Consider the following 26,898-nt stretch of genomic DNA (forward strand, 5'->3'; position numbering starts at 1 on the left):
ATCCATCAGATTGTTATGCTTTGGTTGTGTCTAGCTTATGTGATATAGAGGAACCCCTATCTTTTGATGAAGCACATAATTCAAAAAATTGGATGGCTACCATGCAATCAGAATATGATCCACTTATAGAAAATGACACATGGACTTTGTGTGATTTGCCTCCTAGCAAAAAGGCCATTGGTACAAAGTGGGTTTACAAGTTGAAACGCAAGCTGGATGGTGAGGTTGATCACCATAAGGCTCAAATTGTTGCAAAAGGCTATGCGCAACAGAAAGGCATAGATTATGAAGAAACTTTTTCTCCCACTTGTCGTATGCTGCTCATTTTCTATGTGCATTGGCAGCTCATTTTGGTTGGGATGTACATCATTTTGATATTGTTACTGCTTTCTTGAATGGTGACATTTTTGAGGAAGTCTATGTAACGCAGCCTCGCGGTTTTGTCAAGAAAGGACAAGAGGACAAAGTGTGTAGATGTAAGAAGGCTTTGTATGGGTTGAAGCAATCTCCTCGTGCTTGGTATGAGAAAGCTGACACTCATTTGGTCAAACGAGGCTTTCATAACAGTCCAACAGAAAGCACATTGTAGGCGATATACTTCTCATTGTTGTTCTTTATGTGGATGATTTGCTGATCACTAGTCCCAATGAGGCACATATTGCTGAATTTAAGGCTGATTTGAATGCTACTTTCAAAATGAAAGATTTGGGACTGTTGCATCATTACTTGGGCATACAGTTTAAGCAGTGTGATGTGGTATTGCCTTGTGTTAGAAAAGTTACATAGAGACATTGCTATGTAAGTTTGGACTTGAGGATTGCAAACCTATTGCCACTCCCATAGAAACAGGTTTGAAGTTGAGTCTACATGATGCTGTTGATCCTGCTAATGTCACTCTTTACCAAACTGTTGTTGGCTGCCTCATTTATATATGCAACACGAGGCCGGGTATTCAATTTGCAAGCTCACACGTCAGCAGATTTATGCATAGCCCACGGTCTAAGCATTGGCAGACACTCAAGAGGATTTTTTTTGCTACTTGAGTGGCACTTTGCATCTTGGCTTGTTTTATCCCAAGGGGGGATCATTGCCGCCAGATTTACATGCTTTTTCGGACTCAGATTGGGATGGTTGTTATGAGACGTGAGTGTCCACAAGTGGTTTTTGTTTCATGCTTGGCAATTCATGTATTTCATGGTTGAGCAAGAAGCAATCTACTGTGGCCACTTCCAGTTGTGAGGCTCAATACATGGCAGTCTTCACAGCTACGATTTAGTGTGTATGGCTCAGACGCCTTATGGCTGATTTTGGTGTTGGACAAGACATTGCCAACATCATCTACACTAACAGTCAGAGCACATTGGCAGTTGCGAGGAACCTAGTTTTTCATGCTCGCACAAAGCACATTGAGGTGCATTACCACTATGTCAGGAAGAGGCTCTCAGCAGGAGAGATCAGCTTGGCTTATGTGCCAACAAATGACAACCTTGCAGATCTTTTCACAAAGGCATTGTCTCATGAGAAGTTCAAATCTTTCCACAAAGCTTTGGGCTTGCTCCCCTTTGTGGACTGATCCTGTCCTCAGGGCACGACACTTCCCTTTACTCTTCATGCCAGCCCTCATTCACCGCATCACTCCCAGGGGGGATTTGTTACCATATACATGTGATAGTGATCTGTGTGAACACGCTAGAACCATCGGGGCATTTTTTCCCTCTTTAGGAGGTTTTTCCCCCGCGTGCATTGTATATATGCCCATCACTCTAGGGCTATCTATCTGTCCATTGCACACTAAGTAATATACTCTCAGTTGTATGCCTTGAGCTTCCTTCGTCTTCTCCAAGCTGTGTGTGTTTCCTTGCAACCCTAATTACAATAACCCAATCATAGAGGGAACGATGATAATAACTCACATCATCATGCCATATGTAGAGGCTTGCCTTCCCACACGTTGGGAATTGTCGGCTTTGTCCTATGTTGGTATGTGTCTCCTTTATCCTACTGGGATGCATAGGTGGCACAAAACATGTGGTAGCATGTGGAAAAGGTACTCAAGGGTGTGGGTACCCATGGGGGTCAAGGGTGTGGACTCACCTAGATTTAGTTAATGGACTTTTAAAATGTCCTAAAAGTTCACCCACGAGTTTGCAACTTGCATGGTATGGCCATTTGTTCCCCCAATTAACCTCTAAAATTTGGTGGGAACGGTCTATTTGGTAGGGTCAAGGGTGTGGACTCATCTAGAGTTAGTTAATGGACTTTTAAAGTGCCCTAAAAGGTCACCCACGAGTTTGCAACTTGCATGGTATGGTGATTTGTTCCCCCAATTAACCTCTGAAATTTGGTGGGAACAGTCTATTTTGCCTCTCTAAATTTGAGTCTAAAAAGGGTTCGGCTTCTCTCCACGTGCCAAGGAGGTAGGTGGAGTGCGTTGACTCCGAAAGGTAGCAAGGTGGCCGTGGGGTTCAATGCTCAACACCTAATTTTAGCATGGGTAAGGCGGATGGACGCTCGATGGACGCCAAGCATCATGATTAAACCTAGTTGAAAGTCTTTGACATGTCCGCAGACGAGGAATCCCGCACGCAACATTTTTTCAAGCCAAATGGACTTCTCCTGCATGGTAACCTACAACACAATTGGTTTTTGGGTCCGCACTAGCCAAGGCATCCTTCCCACGTTAGCTTGGCCACCACCAAGAGCTCAATTCCCCCTTGTCTAAAGGCCTGCTCACGCGAGCTTGCTGCCTCAAGGCTTCCAAAGAAAAAGAGAGGAAAGTTCCACCATCTAACAAAGGTGCTTATTGTGAAGAGGGGCTTCACCTCGGTGAAGAGGTACTTCACACAAGCAAAGTAGAGAAATAACACTCGAGGGAATTTCAAAGTTCAAATATTTGCATTCAAGCACAGTTTTGCTACATATGTTTACACATCCATCACTGAGGATATTGACATGTGCAGTTGTACAGAGTTAGACACTGGCCTTTGGCTAAGACTGCTCCATTGCGCCATGAGGGGTTGGGAGATTAGAAAGCTCATTTCAAGGGGAGGAGAATTAGCATCAATTTTTTGTTTTGCATTAGTGTTATTTAGCTTTGCATTTCCATTCAATAAAGCTCATGAGCAAGCTACATAGCAACCATGGCAACAATAGCACCAAGATGGTGCGACTAGCAAAGTCGAAAGATGAAGAAGTAGGAGTGGAGGAGGACAAACAATCAAGTTGTGGCAATGAAAGGTTTTTGCAGACTCTTGGACTAGAGCTGTGTGTTGAACTCCTGGATTGGATTTGTGCTCTTGGATTGGAGTGTTTAGCATCAGTTGTCTCATGGATTCGAGATGGTCTCTTGACTGGGGATGATGGTCAGCTTGGATTGGCGTAGCTATTTTCTATTGTCATAGTCCAAACCCCAAGGGGAGGGTTGTTGGGAATTGGGACTTTGTCCTATGTTGGCATGTATCTCTTCTATCCTACTGGGATGCATACGTGGCACAGAACCATGTGGTAGCATGTGGAAAAGGTACTCAAGGGTGTGGGTACCCATGGGGGTCATTACTAGAGGGTGTAGACTCACTGAGGGTTAGTTAATGGACTCCTAAAATGCCCTGAAAGGTCACCCACGAGTTTGCAACTTGCAGGGCTGATTTGGAGCCTTTGTATGGTGTCATAAGTGATGCTAGATGAGATGCCTTAGATCAACTCTATTGGGGGTAAAGGCGATGTGCCTCTTACCCCATTCAGACACACCAGACCGCCCATTATTTGTACACACTTTATTCTTTACTAGTTAGAGGAATAAGGGGCTCTCTCATACACATAGTGTTGAGCTGCTCCACCCACATCGTGCGCGCTCTCTCTCTCTCTCTCTCTCTCTCTCTCTCTCTCTCTCTCTCCCCCGCATACCGCACCGCATTCGTGGACTCACAATTGGTATCAGAGTTTTGGATTCGTGATGAATGGAGTGCTGCAAAGAATTGAGCTTTCGGTTATGGTGAGCTTGCTTTTGGTGGGAGCTTGAGTTCGGTGAGCAACCACCATATCTGTGCTCATGGAAGCTTGAGGGACATTCCCAATCTTGAGAGGAGAGTGTATTGCAAGTGTGTATGCTTTTTTGCAGCCATATTTGTAGGAAGAATACAGATTTGCATTTTTGCTGGTCAATTTACGGGCTCCAAAACAATGTTTTTTGCATAATTTTTGCATACATAATGCGATTTATGCAAGGTTAGGGTGTAACGTTGGGTTTTGGCACACTCCGGACGCAATGGTGATGCCCATTTGGGCTGATTTTGACCTTTGAAATTTCAGCAGCAATAGTTGTTTGTTGTGCATGGAGGATTCCACACATGGTTTTCTCTCGGATGTGAGAGTGGTATTGGCTGCAGGCTTGCTCTCAGGTGGGAGGACATGATGTATGCTTGAGAGTGGATTTTACACATGATTTTCTCATGGTTATGAGCATGCTTCTAACATGTATGGTCAGATAGCCGAAATACTGCCGAAACTCTAGCAATTTTTTTCTGGCAGTTTTATGCGCATGATTTGATGTAATCCAGGTAGTCATTGCAAGTTGCACTCAGGGCTTGTGTGTTATTCTCTGTAAGTGGGAGATTAGTGGGTGTATGCCTCAATACTGCATTGGGTGAGCTTGGCAATTAGCTCACAAATTTGCAAATGTCTTGTGCAGCAGGTACAACTCATGTATTGACATTGCGAGAGTTTTACACTCATGAATTTCGGTCGAGGGATTCCTGAATTGTTTGCCATTGTGCCATAGTCTTTTGCATTGTTTACTTCCTCTTTTTCTGGTGACATTTTGCTCCAACTATAGAGGAGATTCTGTCATTTTCTCACCAGGTTTATACATTTTGTGATAGGTGCTGGAGAGCTGTTTTAGCCACATTTTGGCTTGCGCCTATGCGGATGGTCATTTTGCTTGTGCTCTCATTGTGTATGGTCACTATTTATGCGTGGTTGGTCCTTGGTTTTGGTAGAGGGTTATGCACTTTATGTGATGTTTGCCATAGTTTTGGTGGCAGGTATTTGATCAGCTAGTTTTCTTTTGCATTGTGTTGAGCGTTCATGTTCTTTTGGACAATGCATTTACACATTGTGCGAGTTGATCTATAGACTCGTTTTGCGCTCAATTATGGAATCTTACAATGGCAATTTGCCATTGAATATACAGGTTGGTGCATCACGCAGATCTTAGAGGCACAGACATGTGGTTTGCTAGCATAGTGGCAGACCAGGGCACATGAGGAGACATTGTTTCAGGCGTTGGAGACAATGGAGGATTCCATTGGCTATTGTTGCTGAGAGTATGAGTGTGGTAGACACTCTTACTTCCGTATGTTCACCTAGACATACGTAGACTTTGTCACACGATTGGCAACTAGATAGCAGTGCTTTACGCCATGTTACTCCTCGCAGGGAGTGGTTCAGCACGTCTCTGCTCTGAGACATGATGGTGTTCGTGGTGTGGGTGACATTCATTTTCATGGGAGTATGCTTGTGCTCCATGATGTTAAATATGTGCATGGTACTCATAGGATTTTGATCTCCATCTCACAGCTTAGAGATCATGGGTATCATGTTCAGTTGATTGATGAGTCTTACTTGACGAAGAGAGGTTCACTTGTGATAGCGCGAGGCCATTGTGGTGCTTGTTTGACTCTTCTCTACATTCTTGGTGTTAGAGACGCCATAGTCTCAGTGAGTTCATTGCCATGCAAACGTTTGCAGTTTAGGCAAGTACACTTTGTTGATGAGCAACATGACACTTCGCTCGTTGTGCATACAGGTCTGAGGACAAACATGTAGAGCAGGTTAGCTCTTTGAGTGCATGACTAGAGCAGTCACACTGGTGGTGGTGATGATGGATTTTGAGGTTTTGCCAATCAGGGAGAAAAGCAATGAGTCACGTGTACAAGACGATGCAGTCTTAGTAACTTTGCAGACATGTACTTCCACGGATGAGCTCTAGAGTGCTATGCACGACATGTTTTGAGATGTAGAGTTAGAGAGGCCATGCTCTAGCAAAACAACATATTGATCCTCGATGCCTCCTATCACAGAAATGAGCGATATGGAGTTCTTTGATATGCTCATGCTAGAGGTTGATATGGTGATGCTAGGACATGTGGATATGGTCCCTATGGATGATGAGGGAGTGACCACTACCCTGGAGTCAAGATTGACGCATCCATATGTGACTAGTTCTGGAAGTGATACAGCGAGGGTCGAGATACCTACTGCAGATAGATTGGCAGAGGTCATTGCACATGGCGTTGATGTGATTGTCATGGATATGTTGGCCGAGATTACATGTTTGTCATTAGCCTTCGGGACTCTCGTGTACGACCTCTTAGTGTGTCAAGACATGACATAGCAGCTGTAGTGGGAGCGTTTGCAGTTGGGGTTGTCAATCATGCGATGAACGACACTAGCATGATGCATCATGGAGCAGTGCAGGTCATTACAGGAGACCTGCAGGGTTTTCTAGCAGGGATATACGCTTTCGCACACCGCTAGAGCCTACACGGCGGCATGCATTGGCTTCAAGAGAGCCAGTGGACATAGGTTGGGATGAGTTTCCTCCCTTACCTACTATACATACTACTAGGTCCTATAGTAGTACCACTTATCAGTACATTCGCTTTTAAGTGAGAAATTGTTAGGGTAAAGGCGATGTGCTTCTTACCTCGTTCGGACACTCCAGAGAGGTACGACTGCCTATTACTTGTACACACCTTATTCTTTACTAGTTAGAAGAATAAGGGGCTCTCTCACACACATATAGTGTTGAGCTGCTCTACCCACATCCCGTGCTCTCTCCTTCTCACTCTCCGCACATGCACCGCATTCGTGCACTCACAAGCTCCATATAATGAGATCTTTTTGTACATACTTTAGTTGAATCAATCAATTTAGTTTTTGCATCTACATTCTACTCTATCTCTATTGTGTAATTAACATTGTCATTGGCATGTTAACACCATGAATGCTTCTCTCTCTATTCCTCCCTAAACTCTATACTGTGATGGATGGGCTTGATGCTTGATCAAGCACTATTAGCTATGTAACAGCATTGCTTAGTGTTGTGTAATTTTTGGTATTTTGCAAATTAATCTTCATGATCCTAATCAAAAGTATGTTCAAGGGGGTGTCCATCTATATGTGTGTGAAGCTTTTTTCATCAAAGATTCTAACAAACCATTTTTAGTTTTTGTTCACAGGTTTGCCAAAGAGGCGTGCACATGCGTGCGTGCATGTGTGTGTGTGTGTGTGTGAGAGAGAGAGAGAGAGAGAGAGAGAGAGAGAGAGAGAGAGAGAAAATTGCGGAGACTCTAGAGAGAGAGCTCAAGGAGCAGCATGTGTGCATTCTCCAAGCTCATGTATTTCGAGAAAGAGTGAGCAAGAATTGTTAAAGTTGTTACTTAAGGAAACTTTGGAAATTGAAAGTCACTCAAATTGCAACTGACCAAAGAGCGTCCCAAAGGTATCCTACAAGTGGTGTCAAAGATGCTACTTTTTTATCACCTTTTCTGAATGTACCCAAAACAAAAAGTGCAAAATTGAACCAATTAAAATTCAAGTTTGTTACTTCAATCGTTACTGATTAACGTATGTAGTATGAATGGGACTAGGGACATGGCTCTCTTTCTTATAAATTTTTGGAGAGTCAATGTGCTAACTCTCCACCACACTTTCATATGTCACTCATTTATTCACTCTCTTTTTTTGTCAACAAATTTCTAATATGAAACACTTTACTATTGTTTTGCTTTTGGTTGTTGTTCAAGTTCTCTCTTCTTTCTCTCTACACAACACATGATTTCTCGATGAAAAGATTGCGCTCATGTTAGCATAATAATGAATATTTTAACAATCTACAGGCTCAATTTTGTATCAAAAACGTGTTTCTTAAACTCTTTTATGTTCCTCTCGATGTATCTCAGCGAGATCGTATTACAAAAAAAATCTTAACGCTGTAACTCTCCAGGCAGGAACGAATCAAATACTGCCACGTGGCCATAGGCCATATCAACACCCGTGGATATGATGGAGGGGGAGGCTGAAGTGTGAGCATTTTGCTGCTGGCTCCTCCGACGAGGGCGCCGCTGCTGCTACTCCGTTTCATTCCTTCACGTGCGCAAGGGGCATCATCCCCTCTCGCTCTCTTTTGACGGGTTTTGCTGCTCAGATAGATTTGAGGATTGTTCCATTGTATCATCATGGCTGGAGCCGGCATGACCACAGTCGGTCACATGTGCTCCCCATACGTGGGGGAGACCCACATCTCATCGCAGGAGGCTCTGAAGCTCAGGAGTCTTACCTTTTCATCCTCTCTCAGCTCATATTCCAGAACGCCCCGCCTCCAACGCCTTTATGTCCCAGGTGACTGCCGCTCTCGCAAGGGCACCAGCTTCAACCGAGCTGTGCCCGTTTCATGTAGTAGCAGCGATGGAACAAACGACCCATCATCAGCATCCAATCATCATTCATCGGAAGGTTCGCAACCTAGGGACGGAGATGGGGAGGGATTTGCTGCTGAGCCTCCTGTTTTGTGGGACTTACAACAGCTGAAGGCTGCTGCTACTAGAATTGGGGACCCTCTTCGAGAAATATTAAGCAATGCTAGCAGGAGGTGGCAGAGCTACTTTGACAGTTACAGGAAATCCAAACCTGACCAATATATGGAGCCTATGGAGCAAGCAGAGCCAGTTATCGAGCAGGAGGTGATTTGGGACTGGGAGCGGTGGAGGGAACATTTCGTTCAAGTTGAAGAACAAGAGAAGCTTGCAACCACTCTCAAGGTGCCTGTGAGATCAACCTGTTCTTTTGAAACTTGCGTTAGAAGCTTAATGTTGTCTTTATCAGTGGTGACAAACAATTTGCCTATCTTTTTATTGTGATGCAGTTCCAATTAGAAAGCGCTATTACTGAGGAAAATTTCAAGGAAGCTGCGCGGTTGAAGGAGGCTCTGGAAGAAGCAACCACATGTGATCCGGTCGCCGAGGTTCTCATTGACCTGAAGGTAGGGCACATGGTTTTTGCTAGTGCAGATGTCTCACAAGCGTCGGTATGTCTTATTTTATGTCTTTTTTCTAGTCGGCATTGGAAAATGAGAGATATGAAACAGCGACAAGGCTCAGAGATGAAGCAGCTGCTGGATTGGTAAACTTTAAGCCGCGGTTTGACATTAGAGAAATGGAAAATTGTTTTTTCCCTATATTCTTCACGCGCTTTATATTTCATGTGTATGATGTGCAGTTAGGCTGGTGGGTGGGTTTGGCAAAAGGCGAAAATGATCCTTATGGTCGCATTATCAACATAAGCTCTACATTTGGAAGATTCATAGCGAAAGGCTACACTGCAAGGCAGGAAGGATCTGAATTGGTGTTCAATTATAACTGCCCTTGTTTAGAACTTCTGAGAGATTTCAAAATGCTGACATTCCGTTTCTGTTTTAGGCAACTAGCATCTGCATCTGTTGGCACTCCATTGTTTGAAGTTTTCATCAGAAAAGATGCCGAAGGTTATCATCAACAGGTATTCTATGCCGGGGTTGAGTGAATACATTGTATTGTTTGGCTCCCTTGGCTTCTTGTACTAACACCTCTCTTGCAATAACTGCAGGTGGTATATTTACAACGAGGTGGTAGCGCAGAGCCTTTATGGGGTGCTCCCACATCATTTGATGTAAATGTTGATGTAAACATTGTGGATATGAACACAATGGCAGAAGATGGGAAGGACACTAAAGCTAAGGATTTAACAGAGTCCTTCAGTGATGAGAAAGGCAAAAGTGGGGATGCTCAAGTTGTGGATGATGGACTCAATGGCATAATAAACTTCATCAAAGATCGTATACCTGATGTAAAGCTAAAGGTTTTCAGAGTCATTGCCCAAAATGGAGAGGATATTCCAAAAATTGTTGAACAGATTTTGGAAGAGGTTGATGCTCGCGATGGTGAGGGAGCAAAGAAAGGGAATGAAGCTATCAATGAGGAGGTACTACAAGAAGCCAAAGAGAAAGCTGGAGATGTTGGTGAGTCGGCACAGGAAGTGCAGAGGGAAATACCCATCAGATTGATTGTGGGTGGAACTCTACAGAGTGCATCAGATGATAAACTTCAAAAGGCTCCAATAAGGAGGCGGGCAAGAATTGAAAATCAAAGTAAAGATTCTTTTCTCTTGCACATAGATGAAATATTGGAACCAGTGCCCATAAAAGAGTTGTTGCCGCCGGCGAAAGCCTCTTCAGTTGCAAATGCATTGACTTCTACTGAGCTCCCTTCTGATATCTCAAAAGTAGTCTCAAACCTTGACAAGGTTCCGGTAAAAGTAAGTGTCCAGCTTGTCATCGTTGTTTATGGATTTATGAAGGTTACGAGTATCAATAATAGAAATTTCACCTGTGCCTGGAGTTTTACCCCAACAGCTTCTCTTTCTTTCTGTTCTTCCCAGTTCGCTATATCTACAACTCCCGGATTAAGAGAGGGACCATAGAAGCCTTTTGATATTTTTAGTGCCTTTGCGATTCGATTTCTTTTGTTCTGAATCCCAGTGTCTTGTTTTTTCCAGGTATCTAAGGATATGGGAGAACTTCTGAAGATTGCTATCAGTCAAGTACAGCGACGACGTGGTTTGTCTAAATGTACTTCCTTCGAGCGAATCAAGTTGACTGATTCCAGTACTGATCCAATGACAGGTTGGTAATGCATGTGAAACACTAGCTCTTGTGAAGAACGTCCTTTTAGAAGTGGTGCATGTAGGAGTTAAATGTATGATCCCAAAATTTCACTTCAGATTGATTGTTATGGATCCATATTTTGATTTAGTTTTGTTCTTTCTAGTATTATGTGTGCTTAATCTGCACATGTGGAACGTATATTAGGACCGACTTTCTTTGTTGACATCAAGAAGTTTTTATTGTGAAATGTAGAATGACAATGTCAAAAGTTTGTGTGACACCCATTTAGTGGACTTTGACTAGCCATCTTAGGTATGGTTATGTAAAATCTAGTGCACTTTTAAAGCTTCTCACTTCACATTGTCACAGAGTAGGAAGGGTAGCTTAACTTCAATCACACTCTCTTAATTCAATTCCTTGAAAAGTAAAGACATAGACGAATCTGATAGGAAGTGAGAGAAAAGAGACTCCAACATGCAATTTTCTTCAGATTAAATAGGGCAAGCACATAGACTGAGAGAGAGTATTTTCTGCTTTTTTCAATTACAGAACATGAAGCATACCTCAACTTTTCTTTGAAAAAAGCATAAACATAGACGAGGTTGATAGAAAGTGAGAGAAAAGAGAATCCAACAGGTGGGGACCTCTCCGCCTTGAAATTTGCTTCAGATTAAATGGGGACAGCACATCGACTGAGAGAGAGTATTTTTTACCCTTTTCTCCATCCTCATTCTTATTTCATGCGGAAAAGGGAAAAGTTACATTTTGAGAGGAAGAGATTATTTGTTACAAATCGGTGATTTGTGTTTCTTATGAGGACTTGCCTATAGTCCCATGACGAATCCGCTTGCTCCTAATTTCTCTATCGAACGAATCTAATTTATTGAGCATTCTATGGAGATATTCCTTGTTGAATTTTGTTACCTGAAACTCCAATTTCCGAGAACTCAATTTATGAGAATTGGATTGGATTCTAGCGTGCGTAATTTCCGAAACTCTATGAACGGGAGTCTTCCTTCTCGTGAATTTGCTTCTTGTTCTAACACCTTATGTCATAAATAACTTGGAAGTGATGTTGATGCTCTCTTTTGGTCTGAGAAAAAACAAGGATGTCGTCGAAGAAGACGCTTGTGAAATTTCAAATATGATTGAATAATTTGATCCATCAATGGTCACGCAATGAAAAGTCGCGGAAAGATTAGTGAGTTTAATAGGTATTACTTAAATTCATGCAGTCTAAAAGTTGTTCATAAGGTTGTACTGTGAGCATCTTCTAGAGTGATGGGAATTAGATACTCTTAAGATTGATGAGGCCGGAAATTTGTTCTTGCTGTAAATAATTCAAGGTTTTGCCAATTTGAGGGATTATATGCAGGTAAAGAGAGAATTATAAGGAAAGTGGTTACAACATTGAGGGGAATCTATTCTTTTTTGTCATTTTCTCTTAGAGATTGATAACCTATGTACATTCAGATTGTGCCATCTGTTTTGGGAGTAAGTAATACTGGTGAACAACATGGAGAAGTACTAGGCTTAATAAGACCCTTGTTACGGTTGCACTGAACTTGTGCGATAAGGAAGTTGATTTGGAGGAGAGCCATCAGGAACTAGATCAATCGTATGGTCTTCGGGTCTCTATGGGGCAGCTCATTTGGTTAAATGTAAGTAAACGATCATAATAATGTGTATGAAAAGATAAGTGTTTTTTATTCAAATTAGATAAAGTGTTGTCATCGCATTTCTCTCTCTTGCAAAAATCAAAATAAGCTGAAACACACTTTTTTCGTTTCTTTCCTTACAGCAATAGGGCTACCAATGGGAATGGGCCGTTGGTCAGTGTTAGCATGTTTGTTGTGCGGTTGACATTTGCATTTCTAGGTCATAGTTTTCTTTACAAAATTAGGAATGGATATACAATCTTCACTGCACACATATCATTCAGGCATTTTGTATCTCTCACCTTGGAAGATGCTAACTACTAACTCAACAAGGTTTACTTTTTTCACTTGTCCCCACTCAATAATCACCAGTAAGGTAAACACATGGTCATTTAGTAAAGATAGTAGTCACAATGTTAATGCATTTTTTTAGATAGTGTATAATATTGTCTTATGTTCTTGAGAATAATAAAACTGCAGGCACTTTGAAATGCTATTATGTGAGAATAACTCATAATAAGACTCTTGCAGAAACTTAACTCTTAGTTTTTTGGCTTCACATTCTCGATATGATGTTATAAGAGCTAACATACCTTATGCTATCTATGGCCATTTGGGCCAACACACCGTGTCACAAATTGCTCACTCCGAGCCTAACCCTAGCCGACTTGTAGATCGCGATCGAGGGGCCTAAACCCTAAAAGAAGAAGCAACAACAGAAGGAGCAGAAGAAGTTTTACCAACTTACAAGTCTTGTTGAGTGGCCTATTTTTAAAAGAGAAGTTCTCGCCAACTTATGGGACCCCGCTTGCTCAAGTGCAATGCGCATGTGACACCGTTCTTGATACTTTTGCAAAGCCTCACCTTTGCATATGCAGTCTCCAAATTCGAAACGATGTGATCTACTCGAAAAATCTTGTCCTTGGTCCACAAAATAGGAGGACCCTTTTTGCCGCCCTTGACAATCTCAAATGGTGCCTTCCCCATCGAAGTGTGAACAATGTTATTGTATGCAAACTCCACCAATGGCAAATACCGTTCCCTTTGAGACTTTTGTTCAGAGATGTAACACTTAAACAAGTTTGACACCACTGAATCCGTTATCTCTGATTGTCCATAGGTCTGTGGATGAACCAATGACAAGAATTTGAGCGTAGTGGCCCACATTCTCATAGACTGCTCTCTGAAATAGATTGATGAATTGGCGATCTCTATCGGAAATAATAGATGTAGGCATGCCATGTAACTGAAAGATGTGTAAGACAAACATTTATGCCAAATGATCGGTCTTCAGTGATACAAAATGAGCTTGCTTGGTGAATCTATCCCACTATAGTCCGTATGCCATTATGCTCACTTTGAGTTTTGGGAAAACAAAAAACAAAGTTCATTGCAACACTCTCCCAAGGGCGATTTGGAATTGGTAAAGGTTTGAGGAGTCCGATTGCTATGTTCTTGTCAGACTTCACTTTCTTACCTACTATACAAGTACACATACACCGTATACTATACCTCCATTGAGTCAAAGCATGTATGATTGCTCAAAGCTCTTTGTGATAGGTCTTTGCAACCTTGTCTGGCTTAGTCAACATCCTGCTTTCATAAGCTATGCCATCGTCATCTTGCTTTAAGACCGCTCTCAGAGTGCTTCCACAAGCATCACAGAAAACCTCAAAAGACTTCTACAAATCTGGTAACTTCCACACCGACCATGTAGTCAACTTGCGTTTAAGTCCCTCAAAAACCGTAATTTGTAAAGGTCCCAAGTGAATGGTGCTCCATTCTGAGTAAGTGTCACCAGCGTGTGAGTACTATCTATCCTTTTTGTTGATTTCTTTCTTATTATTTATTTACTTTCACTTTTTGGAAACACCCCTCGGGAAATCTAATTGCCTTGCATTGCATAGCTAGCGTGGAACTGTTCAGAGGGAGTCCAGGCCTGAGGGCAAGAGAGCACTAAGGTTGGACAAGGACCATGGTTAGCCAAAGTGGGGTCATTGACTAGCCAAAGTGGAATCCTTTGCTACAGAGGCTACATTTCAGTTCTGGGTGTGGCTGCAGTGTACAAAGGGGGTCAGATGACCTAGAAAGATACAATGGCAGCATCTCCAAAAAATATGGAACTGCTATTTTGGGACCTGAAAATGTGTTCGCGTCGTTACCTCCGATATGACTAGCGAACATTTTACAACTCTGCCGCGAAGTCAACTCGGCAACCGGTCACGAGATTTTTAGGCGGCAACCCCGAAACGGGAAATGGCTTGTAAATGTGCTAAGTGGCACATTTCTGTGCAGTTTCCTCATGCAAGAGAAGGGGGCGCTGATTTTAGAGAGGAGAAGGCTCATTTTCATGCTGTCACAGGTTGAGAGCTTCAATGGAGTGCTTCCTTTCCCTCTTATGTACAGTGCGGTGCCAGGAGTGATGCCCCGCACGCTACGCACTGCTCTCTCTCTCCCCTATGGCAGTATGTTATGCTCCACTAGTGGGCTTTTCATTTGACCAATGTATAGTTATGTGGGTTCATGTGCGATTGCCGAGGCAAGAGCCTCTTGCACAGGTACTGGATTAGTTAGCGGCTAATCCCCCACAGGTACGGGTGAATTCGGAGAGGTTTCACGTTAGAAATCGTCCGATTCAAAGGGCAAGTAGCCCTATAGGTGCGGGAGCGCAAGGGCGTGCTACGGATGCGACCGGCACGCAAAACGGAGCCCGAAACAGTGAATTACAGCCTGCTGTGTATTTTTGCAGGTTTAGGGTTTTGGCCCTAAACGGACCCTAATACCCCCAGGAAGTTCGGGGACGCGAGGGGACCGCTGTACAGGTGATCTGACGCATTTTTGGGGCTGAAAACAGAGAATTCAGCGTGCTGCAGATTCTCGCCAGGTTTTGCAAAGTGCCTATATGCGTCGGGAAAGTCATTCAATGCGTGGGAATACTGATTGTGAAGGGTCCTAGCGCAGTTATGCTACCAAAATCAGGCCGGAACAGTTGAAATTCAGCCAAGCTTGTGCGGGGCAGCTTGTAGGGAACCACAGCGTTTATTCCCTCTTTTAAACAATAAAGAAATACCGAAAGGGGCGCCTAAGTTAGGGGCCAATCTGGTGTCGTTCTTCTCATACAGGTGCATTCTAGCAGCCTGTGTCCCTTTCCCCTTTGTTGTTTCTTGAAAGTACAGGTAAAGTGGGCGACAAATTAAATGGGTGAAAGCAAATAAGGTTTAAGTGTAAGGTCTACCGCCCTTTTTGAAAGTACAGGCTGGTTTCATGGTTCCATCGCCGGGATTAAATCACTTTTTCATAGAAGTGAGCCTTGGTCAGTTTGGGCTTGAAGACACAGGGGATCATAGACCAGACACAGGAAATTGTAATTATGGCTGACAGACCAAATGATGTGACTGAAGAGGTTTCCTCTTCACAGGGTCAACAGACACATGAAGTGGGTGAGTCTTCAAGACCACCACAGACAGATGATGATATATTCAGGACCCAGTTGGCTACTGCTGTGGCTATGTTCACACAAGTAATGCAGAACCCGAGTTTTTTAGCCTTTCTTCAACCTTCTCTTCCGTCTCAGCAAGTTGGGTCACTGGATCATATTCAAAAGTCTGTTAAGGCTCGAGCACAGGTGATTCATATTGCAGAGTCAATGGAAACACCTGTACATTTGACGGAGAACATGCAGTCTCCACAACGTGTGCCTAAGGTGCAAGAACAGGGGGTTGAGAAGCCAGTCTTTCAAGCTATACCAGTTCAGCCAGCCACTTTTCAGCAGCCTATCGCTGGTTCTAATGGGCAGGGAAGCAACCTACAGGCTATGCAACAAGTCTTCCCACCATCTTCAGTACACCCTGGCTATTTTGGAGGTGGATCGGTATTCTAGAGCATGGCTGGTCATGCACCTGGAAATCAATTTTACACGCCAGGAACAGTATTCGAGGGTGCTCAAACAATGACGCCTAACCCCATGTATGGTGTTACGGGCATGCTATCAGGGTTTCAAAGCGCTCAGGGCCAATTTGGGATGCCACAGGCAAATTTTGGTATGGTTGGAATATTAAATCAACAGCCAAATATGGCATTTCGAGGTCAACTTAATTGCGGTCAGGGAACACAGATGAACCCTAACAGTGTTCCCATGTTATGGCATTTCCAGGTCAACTTAATTGCGGTCAGGGAACACAGATGAACCCTAACAGTGTTCCCATGTTTCAGTCACTTCCATATGACAACTTAACGCCGCTGGAGAGGCCAACTTCGTACAAAGAAGGTGGCAAAGGTGTGACATTCACGACCTTTACAGGGTTTGATGACAGGAAGAAGGCTCTCTCATTCCTCCAGCAGTTTGACAAGGCCGATGCAAGGGGAAACTTTACGGAGGCTTCAAAGGTCCGCAAGGCAGCCACTTTCTTGACAGGGAATGCGGGACAATGGTGGACAACTTTATTGCTTCAAGGGCTAGCTCCGTCCACATGGATTTACTTCAAGCAGATTTTTGCAGCAGCATGGTTATCTGATGACTTTGAAGCACATGTCATGACAGAATGGCACCAGCTTAATGTTGCCACTTGCAAGAATCTGGATGACTACAATCGGAAGTTTTGGAAAGCTCTACTTCCAGTAACTTCCTATAGGTTTGTGCCATTGATAGAACAGATTGAAAAATACTGTTGTGGCCTACCCAAAGGATTGAGAAAGTACTGCACGAAGACCAAAGTCACTACTTTGACGTAGCTCATCGAGGTAGCAAACACTAGCAATGGTTTGCTCAAGGGAGAAGATTGTGAATTCAATACTGGCGTCAAGGAAGGATCAGCCAAGAAAAATTCAGCGAAGAAGCACGTTCCCAATGAGGTTCCTAAAGGGACTCAGGAGCCAGCCAACGTAGGGAAAGGCAAAGCTACGGCTGAATCAAAAAAGGGACCAGCAAAGAAATGGAAAAGACGTTTTCCTCGCAAGTCGGAAGAGCAAAAGGTCCCGAGGTCAGAGAACAAATACTTTATCTGTGAGTAGCGTGGCCACATTGCTTACAATTGTCCTCAAAAGAAAAGGCCAGCTGATTCTGAAGACAAGGAAGACAAGAAAGAAAAGAAGCCCATGGCTGGTCTAGTGCCAGATATGGTGGGCGACAAGCCAAATTCAGATGCAAGTGAGCTTTGCAGAGCATTGGGAAAGGTCTGGGATCAAACAATTCTTATCTTCTTTGATCCAGGTGCCAAAGCCAACTTCATTTCCCCAGAATTGGCTTCAAAGTTGGGAATCAGACCTGAAGAGATGGGGTATACAACAGAGGTAGGTTTGGCATGTCGTGGCCATACAGAGGCTGTGACACCAATCATCGGAAAGTTGCGCCTACATATCCAGTCCTATGTAGATGTTGAAGAATTTTACATCATGCCATTGGACGGATGTGATGTGTTGTTAGGTATTCCTTGGTTATTTCGTATACAAGGAATCATGGATGCCTACAACAAAAAGATCACTGCATAGAGCAGGGGAAAGACTCACATTCTGGATGTAAAGCTTAAAGGGGAGTCTATTCCCACTGTATCAGCTTCTGCTATTACTTTTGTAATGAAAAAGCATCTTTCTGCGAACTTGGTTTTTGCATGTGAAGTGTCAGATTGTGATGAATCAAATTTATCTGTGTTAGATAAAGAAAGGTCAATGTTTTTACAACAGTATAGTGACTGTTTTTCTGATTCATTACCGTCTCGATTACCGCCAGAGAGACCCGAGGACCATGCGATAGATTTGGTGCCAGGCAGTAGCCCACCAAATAAGCCTCCGTACAGGGTTAGCGCGGCTCAGTAGAAAGAGATAATGAGCCAAGTACAGGAGCTGTTAGACAAGGGGCTGATTCAGCCCAATTCATCTCCATTCTGTTCTCCAGTGTTGTTGGTGCAGAAAAAGGATGGCTCATGGCGTATGTGCATCGACTACCGTGCACTGAACAAGAATACCATCAAGAATAGGTTCCCTATACCAAGAATTGATGATATTCTGGACAAATTAGAAGCAACAGCTATGTTTAGCAGGATATATCTAAAGAGTGGGTACCATCAGATCCGCATTAGATAAGAGGATGTGCACAAGACTGCCTTTAGAAGAACAACGTTTGGCCTTTACGAATTTTTAGTGATGTCCCTTGGTCTCACAAATGCTCCTGCTACGTTCAATAGGATGATGGACAGAATTTTCCGTCCACACTGGCAGTTTGTTGGTACATTCTTTGATGACATGATAGTCTACTCAAAGAATGAAGAGGAGCATAGGCATCACTTGCCCATTGTGTTCAAAGAGCTACGCAGCCATAGGTTGCTCATCAATGCAAAGAAAAGTGAATTTTTTTTGGAAGAGATTCATTTTCTTGGACACATTGTCTCAAAGGATGGTGTCAGAATGGATCCTGCTAAAGTTGAAGCGATCAAGTCATGGCCAGATTTGAAGACGGTGCACGATGTCCGAAGCTTCTTGGGACTATGCTCCTATTATAGAAGGTTTATCCGAAATTTCGCTGAGATTGCTTCACCTTTACATGCTCTTCAAAAGAAGGCAGTCACCTTTAGATGGACACAGAAAGAGATTTCAGCTTTTAATCTCTTAAAGAAAAAGATGACTTCAGATCCAGTCATTGTGTTGCCAAATCTTAGGAAGTCATTTGTGGTCCAGTGTGACGCCTGCGGTAGTAGCATTGGTGCAGTGCTAATGCAAGATGGCAGGGTAGTAGCCTATGAGAGTAGAATCTTGCAAGGGCCAGAAAAGACTATGCAAGTCTATGAAAAAGAACTACAGGCCGTCATTCATGCACTCTTAAGTTGGAAACACTACTTGCTAGGTACAGATTTCGTTGTCCAAACGGATCATCAGACCTTGCGATACGTCTTGACACAGGCAAAGTTATCTGAGAAGCATATGCGATGGGCAAATATCTTGTCCATGTTCCATTTTCAGATTGTGCATGTGGAAGGCAAGAAGAACGTTGTGGCTGATGCCTTGTCAAGGAAGCCACAAATTTCAGCCGTGTCAATTCCTTATCATCATGAACTTGATGATATGAGGGAACAGTATGAAAATGATGAAGATTTTGCAAGAGTCTTCGAGCAGCTAATGGATGGACAACGTCATGAACACTATCTTCGCAAAGATGGGTTCATGATGATGCATGGCAGATTGTGTGTCACAAAGCCATTGCGACGCAAAGTTATGGAAGAGAGTCATGTCCCACCGTATGCAAGGCATCGTGGTATCGATGCTACAGTTAAAGCGGTTGAGACATTCTTCTACTGGCCTACATTGAGAAGAGATGTGGATGCCTTTGTGCGAGAATGCCTAATATGCCAGAAAGTCAAGTTTGACAGGCAAAAGGCACCAGGGTTATTGCAACCACTACCTATTCCAGATAAACCATGGGAAAGTATTGCTATGGATTTATCTTTGATCTTCTGAGAACGCAGACAGGAAACGATGGTATTTGGACCATCATTTGCAGATTCAGCAAGCACGCTCATTTTATTCCTGTCAGGAAGAAGATAAAGCCAGATCAGATGGCACGCTTGTTTATGAGCAATATTCTCAAGTATCATGGCATGCCACAGTCGATTGTTAGCGACCGTGATCCACGCATGACAAGTTTGTTCTGGACAGGCTTGTTTGAGAATATGGGCACAACGCTCAAATTCTCTTCGTCATTTCATCCTCAAACAGATGGGCAGTCAGAAGAGGCAAATTCTACTGTCCTAGATGTGCTGAAGTGCTATGTGTCAGAGCATAAAGGAAAGTGGGAGCAGTATTTGCCATTGGTGGAGTATGCATACAATAATACAGTGCATTCATCAACTGGCAAGGCACCTTTTGAGATAGTTGAGGGTGGCAAGAAAGTTCCTCCCATACTGCATACAAAGGACAAGATATTTGAAGCAGATAAGTATGTTCAGGACATGGATGAAATGTACAAGAAGGTCAAAGTGGCCTTAGAAAAGACTCAGACAAAGCAAAAGAAAGCAGCTGATCGTCACCGTCGTGAAGTGGTATTTTCACTTGGTGATTCGGTGCTTCTACGCTTTGAAAAGGCAAGGTTAAAGAAGATGAAGGGCAAGGAAAGACTGTTTCCAAAGCTCAGCATGCGTTACTATGGGCCTTTTCAAGTATGCGACATAATCAATGATGTTGCATATAGGCTGAAATTGCCTGAGAGTTGGAAGATTCACAATGCGTTTCATGTGAGTCTTCTCAGACCCGATGTGGGTGATGTGCCAGAGGATATGCCAGCTGAAGATCAGCCGGAAGTCGAGGAACTTAACGAGATCTTGGTCCCGGAACAGATTTTGGCACATAAAGAAAGAAAAGTGAAAGGCAAGGTTGCTAGGCGTTACTTGGTAAAGTTCAGAAACTATCCACCAATGGATGCTAAGTGGATGGAAGAAGGTGAACTTGCAGAGTCACCAACTGTGTTATCACTTTACCTTGAAGCCTTCGATTTGCAACCTACCTTGACCCCTTGAGTTTCAAAGCTACATGGATTGTCGGTGTGACAATGGCTTCTGAAAGAAATGATGTACATGGTATTGAAAGTGAGCTCAAATCAAGTACATGTTACATGAATGTTAGAGCTGTACAGATTGTCAGTTTGGCAATTGCTCTTACGGAATGTCCAAACGTGTGCTTAGTGCTACAGAAGTGAGTATTTCTTGTCAGTTTGTCAAGGATACAGTAATTGCTTCTATTAAAGGATACATGTGTAACTGCATTCCTAAACTGTCGGTTTGGGTATGCTCGAAAGTGTTACTGGATCCAACGTGTACTAAAGACAGTGGCAAAATGCGTAGCTACATTTTGTCATTGGAAAGTTAATGACTCAAAGCAATGGCACAGTGCGAAGCTACCACTATGTCATTGGGACAGGGTTCACACGCAGGCAATACATGTGTCGACAAGGTGTTGAATACACCAGGGTTGACAATGAGCATGTATGTGTCGTACATGTGTCGACAGGTGTTGAATACATCAGTGTTGACTGTGAGCATGTACGACATAGATGCAAACGAGGACGTTTGAGATTTCAAGAGGGGGGTATGTCACCAGCGTGTGACTACTATCTATCCTTTTTGTTGATTTCTTTCTTATTATTTATTTACCTTCACTTTTTGGAAACACCCCTCGGGAAATCTAACTGCCCTGCATTGCATAGCTAGTGTGGAACTGTTCAGAGGGAGTCCAGGCCTGAGGTCAAGAGAGCACTAAGGTTGGACAAGGACTATGGTTAGCCAAAGTGGAATCCTTTGCTACAGAGGCTACATTTCAGTTCTGGGTGTGGCTGCAGTGTACAAAGGGGGTCAGATGACCTAGAAAGATACAATGGCAGCATCTCCAAAAAATATGGAACTGCTATTTTGGGACCTGAAAATGTGTTCGCGTCATTACCTCGGATATGACTAGCGAACATTTTACAACTCTGCTGCGAAGTCAACTCGGCAACCGGTCACGAGATTTTTAGGCGGCAACCCCGAAACGGGAAATGGCTTGTAAATGTGCCAAGTGGCACATTTTTGTGTAGTTTCCTCATGCAAGAGAAGGGGGCGCTTATTTTAGAGAGGAGAAGGCTCATTTTCATGCTGTCACAGGTTGAGAGCTTCAATGGAGTGCTTCCTTTCCCTCTTATGTACAATGCGGTGCCAGGAGTGATGCCCTGCACGCTGCGCACTGCTCTCTCTCCCCCCTATGGCAGTATGCTATGCCCCACTAGTGGGCTTTTCATTTGACCAATGCACAATTATGTGGGTTCATGCGCGATTGCCGAGGCAAGAGCTTCTTGCACAGGTACTGGATTAGCTAGCGGCTAATCCCCCGCAGGTACAGGTGAATTCGGAGAGGTTTCACGTCAGAAATCTCGTCCGATTCAAAGGGCAAGTAGCCCTACAGGTGCGGGAGCTCGAGGTCTTGCTACGGATGCGACCGGCACGCAAAACGGAGCCCGAAACAGTGAATTACAGCCTGCTGTGTATTTTTGCAGGTTTAGGGTTTTGGCCCTAAACGGACCCTAATACCCCCAGGAGGTTCGGGGACACGAGGGGACCGCTGTACAAGTGATCTGGCGCATTCTCGAGGCTGAAAACAGAGAATTACAATTGAAATTCAGCCAAGCTTGTGCGGGGCAGCTTGTAGGGAACCACAGGGTTTATTCCCTCTTTTAAACAATAAAGAAATACCGAAAGGGGCGCCTAAGTTAGGGGGCAAGCTGGTGTCGGTCTTCTCGTACAGGTGCATTCTAGCAGCGTGTATCCCTTTCCCCTTTGTTGTGTCTTGAAAGTACAGGTAAAGTACAGGTAAAGTGGGCGACAAATTAAATGGGTGAAAGCAAATAAGGTTTAAGTCTAAGGTCTACCGCCCTTTTTGAAAGCTGTGAACTTGCACCCACTACTCACACACACATTGTGGTTCACTTTTGATAAAAATCAGCCTCCCCCTCAGTTTTTGGGCGCCCCCCTCTTGAGTGAGACTTTTGGAACTGTGTAAACCTGCATGTTGCTCTTCTACTGCCATGTGTCCAGTTTGCTCCTTTTGTTTGATTCATAGTATCCACCAACTTATAAAATTGTAAGTGACTTGCTGAGTGGCCCAAATTCCAATTTGGCGCACACAAGCTTCCGCACTCATTGAAATTCAGTGCTAACTGTCCCGACTAGTCCCAGATTGATCGACCTAGATTCTCGATGTGAGAAACCCGTTTGGCCGTAGTCGTTTCACACTGGCATGCAATGTCCACTTGCACTTTTTCAAGGGTTTCAAGGAAAACAAGTATAAATAAAATTAATGAAAATTTGTAGTTTATGTTTAAAGAAGGCAACATGAAAAATACACCTCCTGGTGACATACCTACCCTTGAAATAGTGCAAACTTTACTTGAACTTTGCGACACAAAAGAATGCTACGTATAAGCCTATGATGGGAATTCAACACTTCAAAACAAAAGATGGCTTGGCAGCTAGAGCGCTTTCAAGCAAACAACGACACCTTGTAGACCCCAAAGACCGGCGTCCCTTTTGGGTATTTCTTTATTCTTAAACTTGAAAAAAACCTCTAAACTTTTACAAGCTGTCTCACTTTTATCGAGCTGAAGCTCCCTTACTCTAACCCGATTTCGACAGCATAACAATAGTAGAAGCCTGCATGGACAAAATCTGAAGTAAACAATGTGTTCCACGCACTTTAGAGCACTTTACAAAAACCTGACGAGAAATTACAGCGCACTGAATTCTCTGTTTTACAAAACCGGACGAGAAATTACAGCGCACTGAATTCTTTGTTTTAGGCCCCCAATTTGCACTAAAACACCTGTTCGGTGATTCCCTAGCTTCCCTGAAGCTCCTTGGACATGTAGGCATCAAAACTGGCCAAAACCCTAAACTGCAAAAAATTACAGCAGGCTGTAGTTCTCTGTTTTGCGCTCCGATTCGCGTGCCCACTCCTGTGGGTAGCCCTCGAGCTCCCGCACCTGTAGGGTCATTTGTCCTTTGAATTAGACGAGATTCCTTGTGGGAAATCTCTCTAAATTGTCCTGTATAAGCACCCAAGGCTTTCGCGAGCCTCCCCTGGCATTACCTTGCAGTTTAGGTGCGAAACCCTAAACCTGCAAAAAAACACAGCAGACTGTAATTTTCTGTGTCGCATCATTTTGAGCGGAGCAAACACGTCCAGGCGTGTCTCGAAAGCTCGTGCACGCAATTGGACAGTTCCCCTTAAAATCGAACGAGTTTTCACGCGAGAAAACTCTCTATTTTCGCATCTTTTTGCAATGGAACTGTGCGTATCTGAAGGGGATTAGCAATTAGCTAATCCGGCTCCTGTACAAAAGGCTCTTGCCTCGGCAAACGTGCATATAACCCCCAGAAGTGTACATGGTCATTTGAGAAGCCCAACTAGAGGGCCATTACCGTATGTGCAAAGGGGGGAGATAGATGCACGAAAGCAAATCGTCGCGCTACATAAAGCAAGGGAGAAGGCAAGCTTTCCATTAAAGCTGTGATCACCTGCACCCAGCACTCACACACTGTGTAGCATAATGACTCGAAAATCAGCCCCTCATTTTTGGGGCGCCTCTGTCACGAGGAGGTGTATTTTCCCTATTGCCTTCTCTAAATATGTACTACATATTTTTATTTATTTGTATTTTTACTTGTTTTTTCCGAAACCCTTGATAAGGCGCAAGTATCGCATGGCCAATGTGAAACGGCTATGGCCGAACAGGTTTCTCACATCGAAAGTCTAGGTCGGTCAGTCTAGGATTGGTCGGGCCACTTAGCACTGAATTTTGATGAGTATGGAAGCCTGTGTGCCTCAAATGAAATCTGTGCCTTTCGGAAAGTCACAACTTTATAAGTGAGTGGGAACTAGGGAATTAACTCAAAGGGGCAAACTGGACACTTGGCAGAAGGAGAGCAACCTGCAGGACACCTTAGCTAGAGGAGGCGCCCAAATGAGGCTAGGGGCTGATTTAACCTTCACAAGTGCAATTACAGTGTGTGTGTGAGTAGTGGGTGCAAGTCTACAGCTTTAATGGAAAGCTTGCCTTCTCCTCTTTCTCATGTAGCGCGATGATTTGCTCTCGTGCATCTCTCTCCCCCCTTTGGCACATATGGTAATGCCCCACTAGTTGGGCTACTCAGATGAATATGTACAGTTCTGAGGGTTTATGCGCGTTTGCCAAGCAAGAGCCTTTTGAACAGGAACCGGATTAGGTAACTGCTAATCCCCACAGGTACCCACAGTTCCATTACGTAAGATTGCGAGTTTGGAGAGAGTTCTAGCGTGAAAACTCGTCCAATTCATAGGGTAACCGTCCCATTGCGTGCGGGAGCCCTTGGGACGCGCATAGGCGTGTTCGTTCCGCTAAAAATGATCGGAAACAGAGAATTACAGCCTGCTGTGTTTTTCTGCAGGTTTAGGGTTTCACACCTAAACTGCAAGGGAACACTAGGGGAGCTCCGTGAGAGCCTTGGGATGCATGTATAGGGTTTTGGGCACCGACAGCAGAAAAACAGAGAATTACAGCACGCTGAATTTCTGTGACAGCTCACCAGAAAGCTCCTAAATTGCGAGGGAATACATTCTAGGCAGGTGTTTTTGATCTACAAGGGTTTTTGCGCTGTTGTGTTGCCGAAATTAGGTCAGAAACCTGCGTTTCAGCCCTCACCAGGTTTGGACAGCTTTATGAGAGTTTGGCCTATGTGTACGGATCGTCAATTGTTAGTTGAATAACGAAATACCAAAAGGGGCGCCACTTTTGGGGGCTGCAGGGTGTTGGTCTTGTGTGCGCAGTGACATTCTAGTCGTTGGACGCAATCGTGTTCTGTTTTCTTCTCAATGCTTTGTGTAAAGTTAACAGGTAATTGAAATAGTACCGCCCTCTACGTTGTACAGGCTGATTATATGGTTCCATTGACGGGATATTTTGTGGTTGAAAGCAATACAAAGCTTGTCGTTATGGTGGAGAAGAGAGACCACGTACCTGAAGAGGGATCTTCCTCACTTGGCACAGAGAAAGTTCCTTCAACTCTTCAAGAAGAGGACAGGTTGTTTAGAGCTCAACTGCGTTGCTGCATGGACATGTTTCAGCAGTTGGCTAGCAACCCAAGGATATAGGAGTTCTTACAGGCTCTTACATAGGAATTTCAGGCTACGACAAAGGGTTATTAGCCTCCTACACAGGGCACGACTGAGCCACTGCAGGAAAAGGAGATTTCTAATGCGCAGAGGACTCGTGATGCTTGAGGGAAAGCCCATATGGTTGAGCTACCAGCGGTGTCCAATGATCCAAAGCAATTTGCTTTAGCTGGACAGGAACCGTTTAAGAATGGTCAAGGAGTAATGAACAGGCTATGTGTCAGACCCTTCCATTACCTATTACTTATCTTGGTTACTTTGGAGGTGGTTCAATGTTTCAAGCTATGGCTAGACCTTTCAATATTATATGCCAGGGAACTTCCACAGGTTACTAGGGAATGTGTTTGGGACAATGCAAACAGACATGGGTAACCCTATGTACGCGAATATGGGTGTCCAACCAGGTTTTCAGGGTACCTATGGTCAATTTAGAGTGCCTGGAACACAATTTGGTATGGCTTGTTGTTCGCAGCCATACACCCAAAATGCAGATATGACAGGTAAAACAGGTGGTGCGAGTGCGCAATGGGCAATCATGGAGCACCACTTTTGTAGGCACCTGTTTATGATAATGTGGCTTCTTTGAGTCGGCCAAAGGATTACAAGGAAGGTGGGCAAGGAGTAAAGTTTGAAACTTTCTGAGGAATTGAAGATCAACTGAAGGCTTTGACCTTCATACAACTGTTTGATGCAACTTATGCTGGAGGAAACTTCACAGAGTCTTCGAAGATATGCAAGGCTGCCACTTTCTTGAAAGGGAATGCGCTTCAATGGTGGACCGCATTGTTGAACTAGGGTCAAGCCCCAACAACGTGGGTCCAATTCAAATAGCTTTTTGTGCCTGCATGGCTGACAAACACTTTTGAAGTGGTACGAGTTGAA

General features: G+C 43.8%; 1 protein-coding gene across 2 annotated transcripts in view; it reads left to right on the forward strand.

The window, feature by feature from the left end:
• Nucleotides 1-8,077: 8,077 nt before the first annotated feature.
• The window catches only part of LOC147422948 (protein EXECUTER 2, chloroplastic-like), a 75,758-nt gene continuing 56,937 nt past the window's right edge, over nucleotides 8,078-26,898 (forward strand). Inside the window, exons 1-8 of one of the 2 annotated variants that reach the window (XM_086502162.1) lie at nucleotides 8,078-8,819; nucleotides 8,924-9,040; nucleotides 9,115-9,180; nucleotides 9,277-9,383; nucleotides 9,477-9,555; nucleotides 9,643-10,350; nucleotides 10,591-10,717; nucleotides 11,249-11,569. In XM_086502162.1, the coding sequence (XP_086358288.1) occupies nucleotides 8,238-8,819; nucleotides 8,924-9,040; nucleotides 9,115-9,180; nucleotides 9,277-9,383; nucleotides 9,477-9,555; nucleotides 9,643-10,350; nucleotides 10,591-10,717; nucleotides 11,249-11,289 (1,827 nt within the window). In that variant the 5' untranslated portion in view covers nucleotides 8,078-8,237 and the 3' untranslated portion in view covers nucleotides 11,290-11,569. Of the gene's footprint in view, nucleotides 8,820-8,923; nucleotides 9,041-9,114; nucleotides 9,181-9,276; nucleotides 9,384-9,476; nucleotides 9,556-9,642; nucleotides 10,351-10,590; nucleotides 10,718-11,248; nucleotides 11,570-26,898 lie in introns of those variants that run through there. The other variant, XM_086502161.1, reaches the window with a different exon arrangement.

This window comes from Adiantum capillus-veneris, chromosome 26 (assembly GCF_014529385.1).
Source record: "Adiantum capillus-veneris isolate H3 chromosome 26, ASM1452938v2, whole genome shotgun sequence".
NCBI classification, from domain to species: Eukaryota; Viridiplantae; Streptophyta; class Polypodiopsida; order Polypodiales; family Pteridaceae; genus Adiantum; species Adiantum capillus-veneris.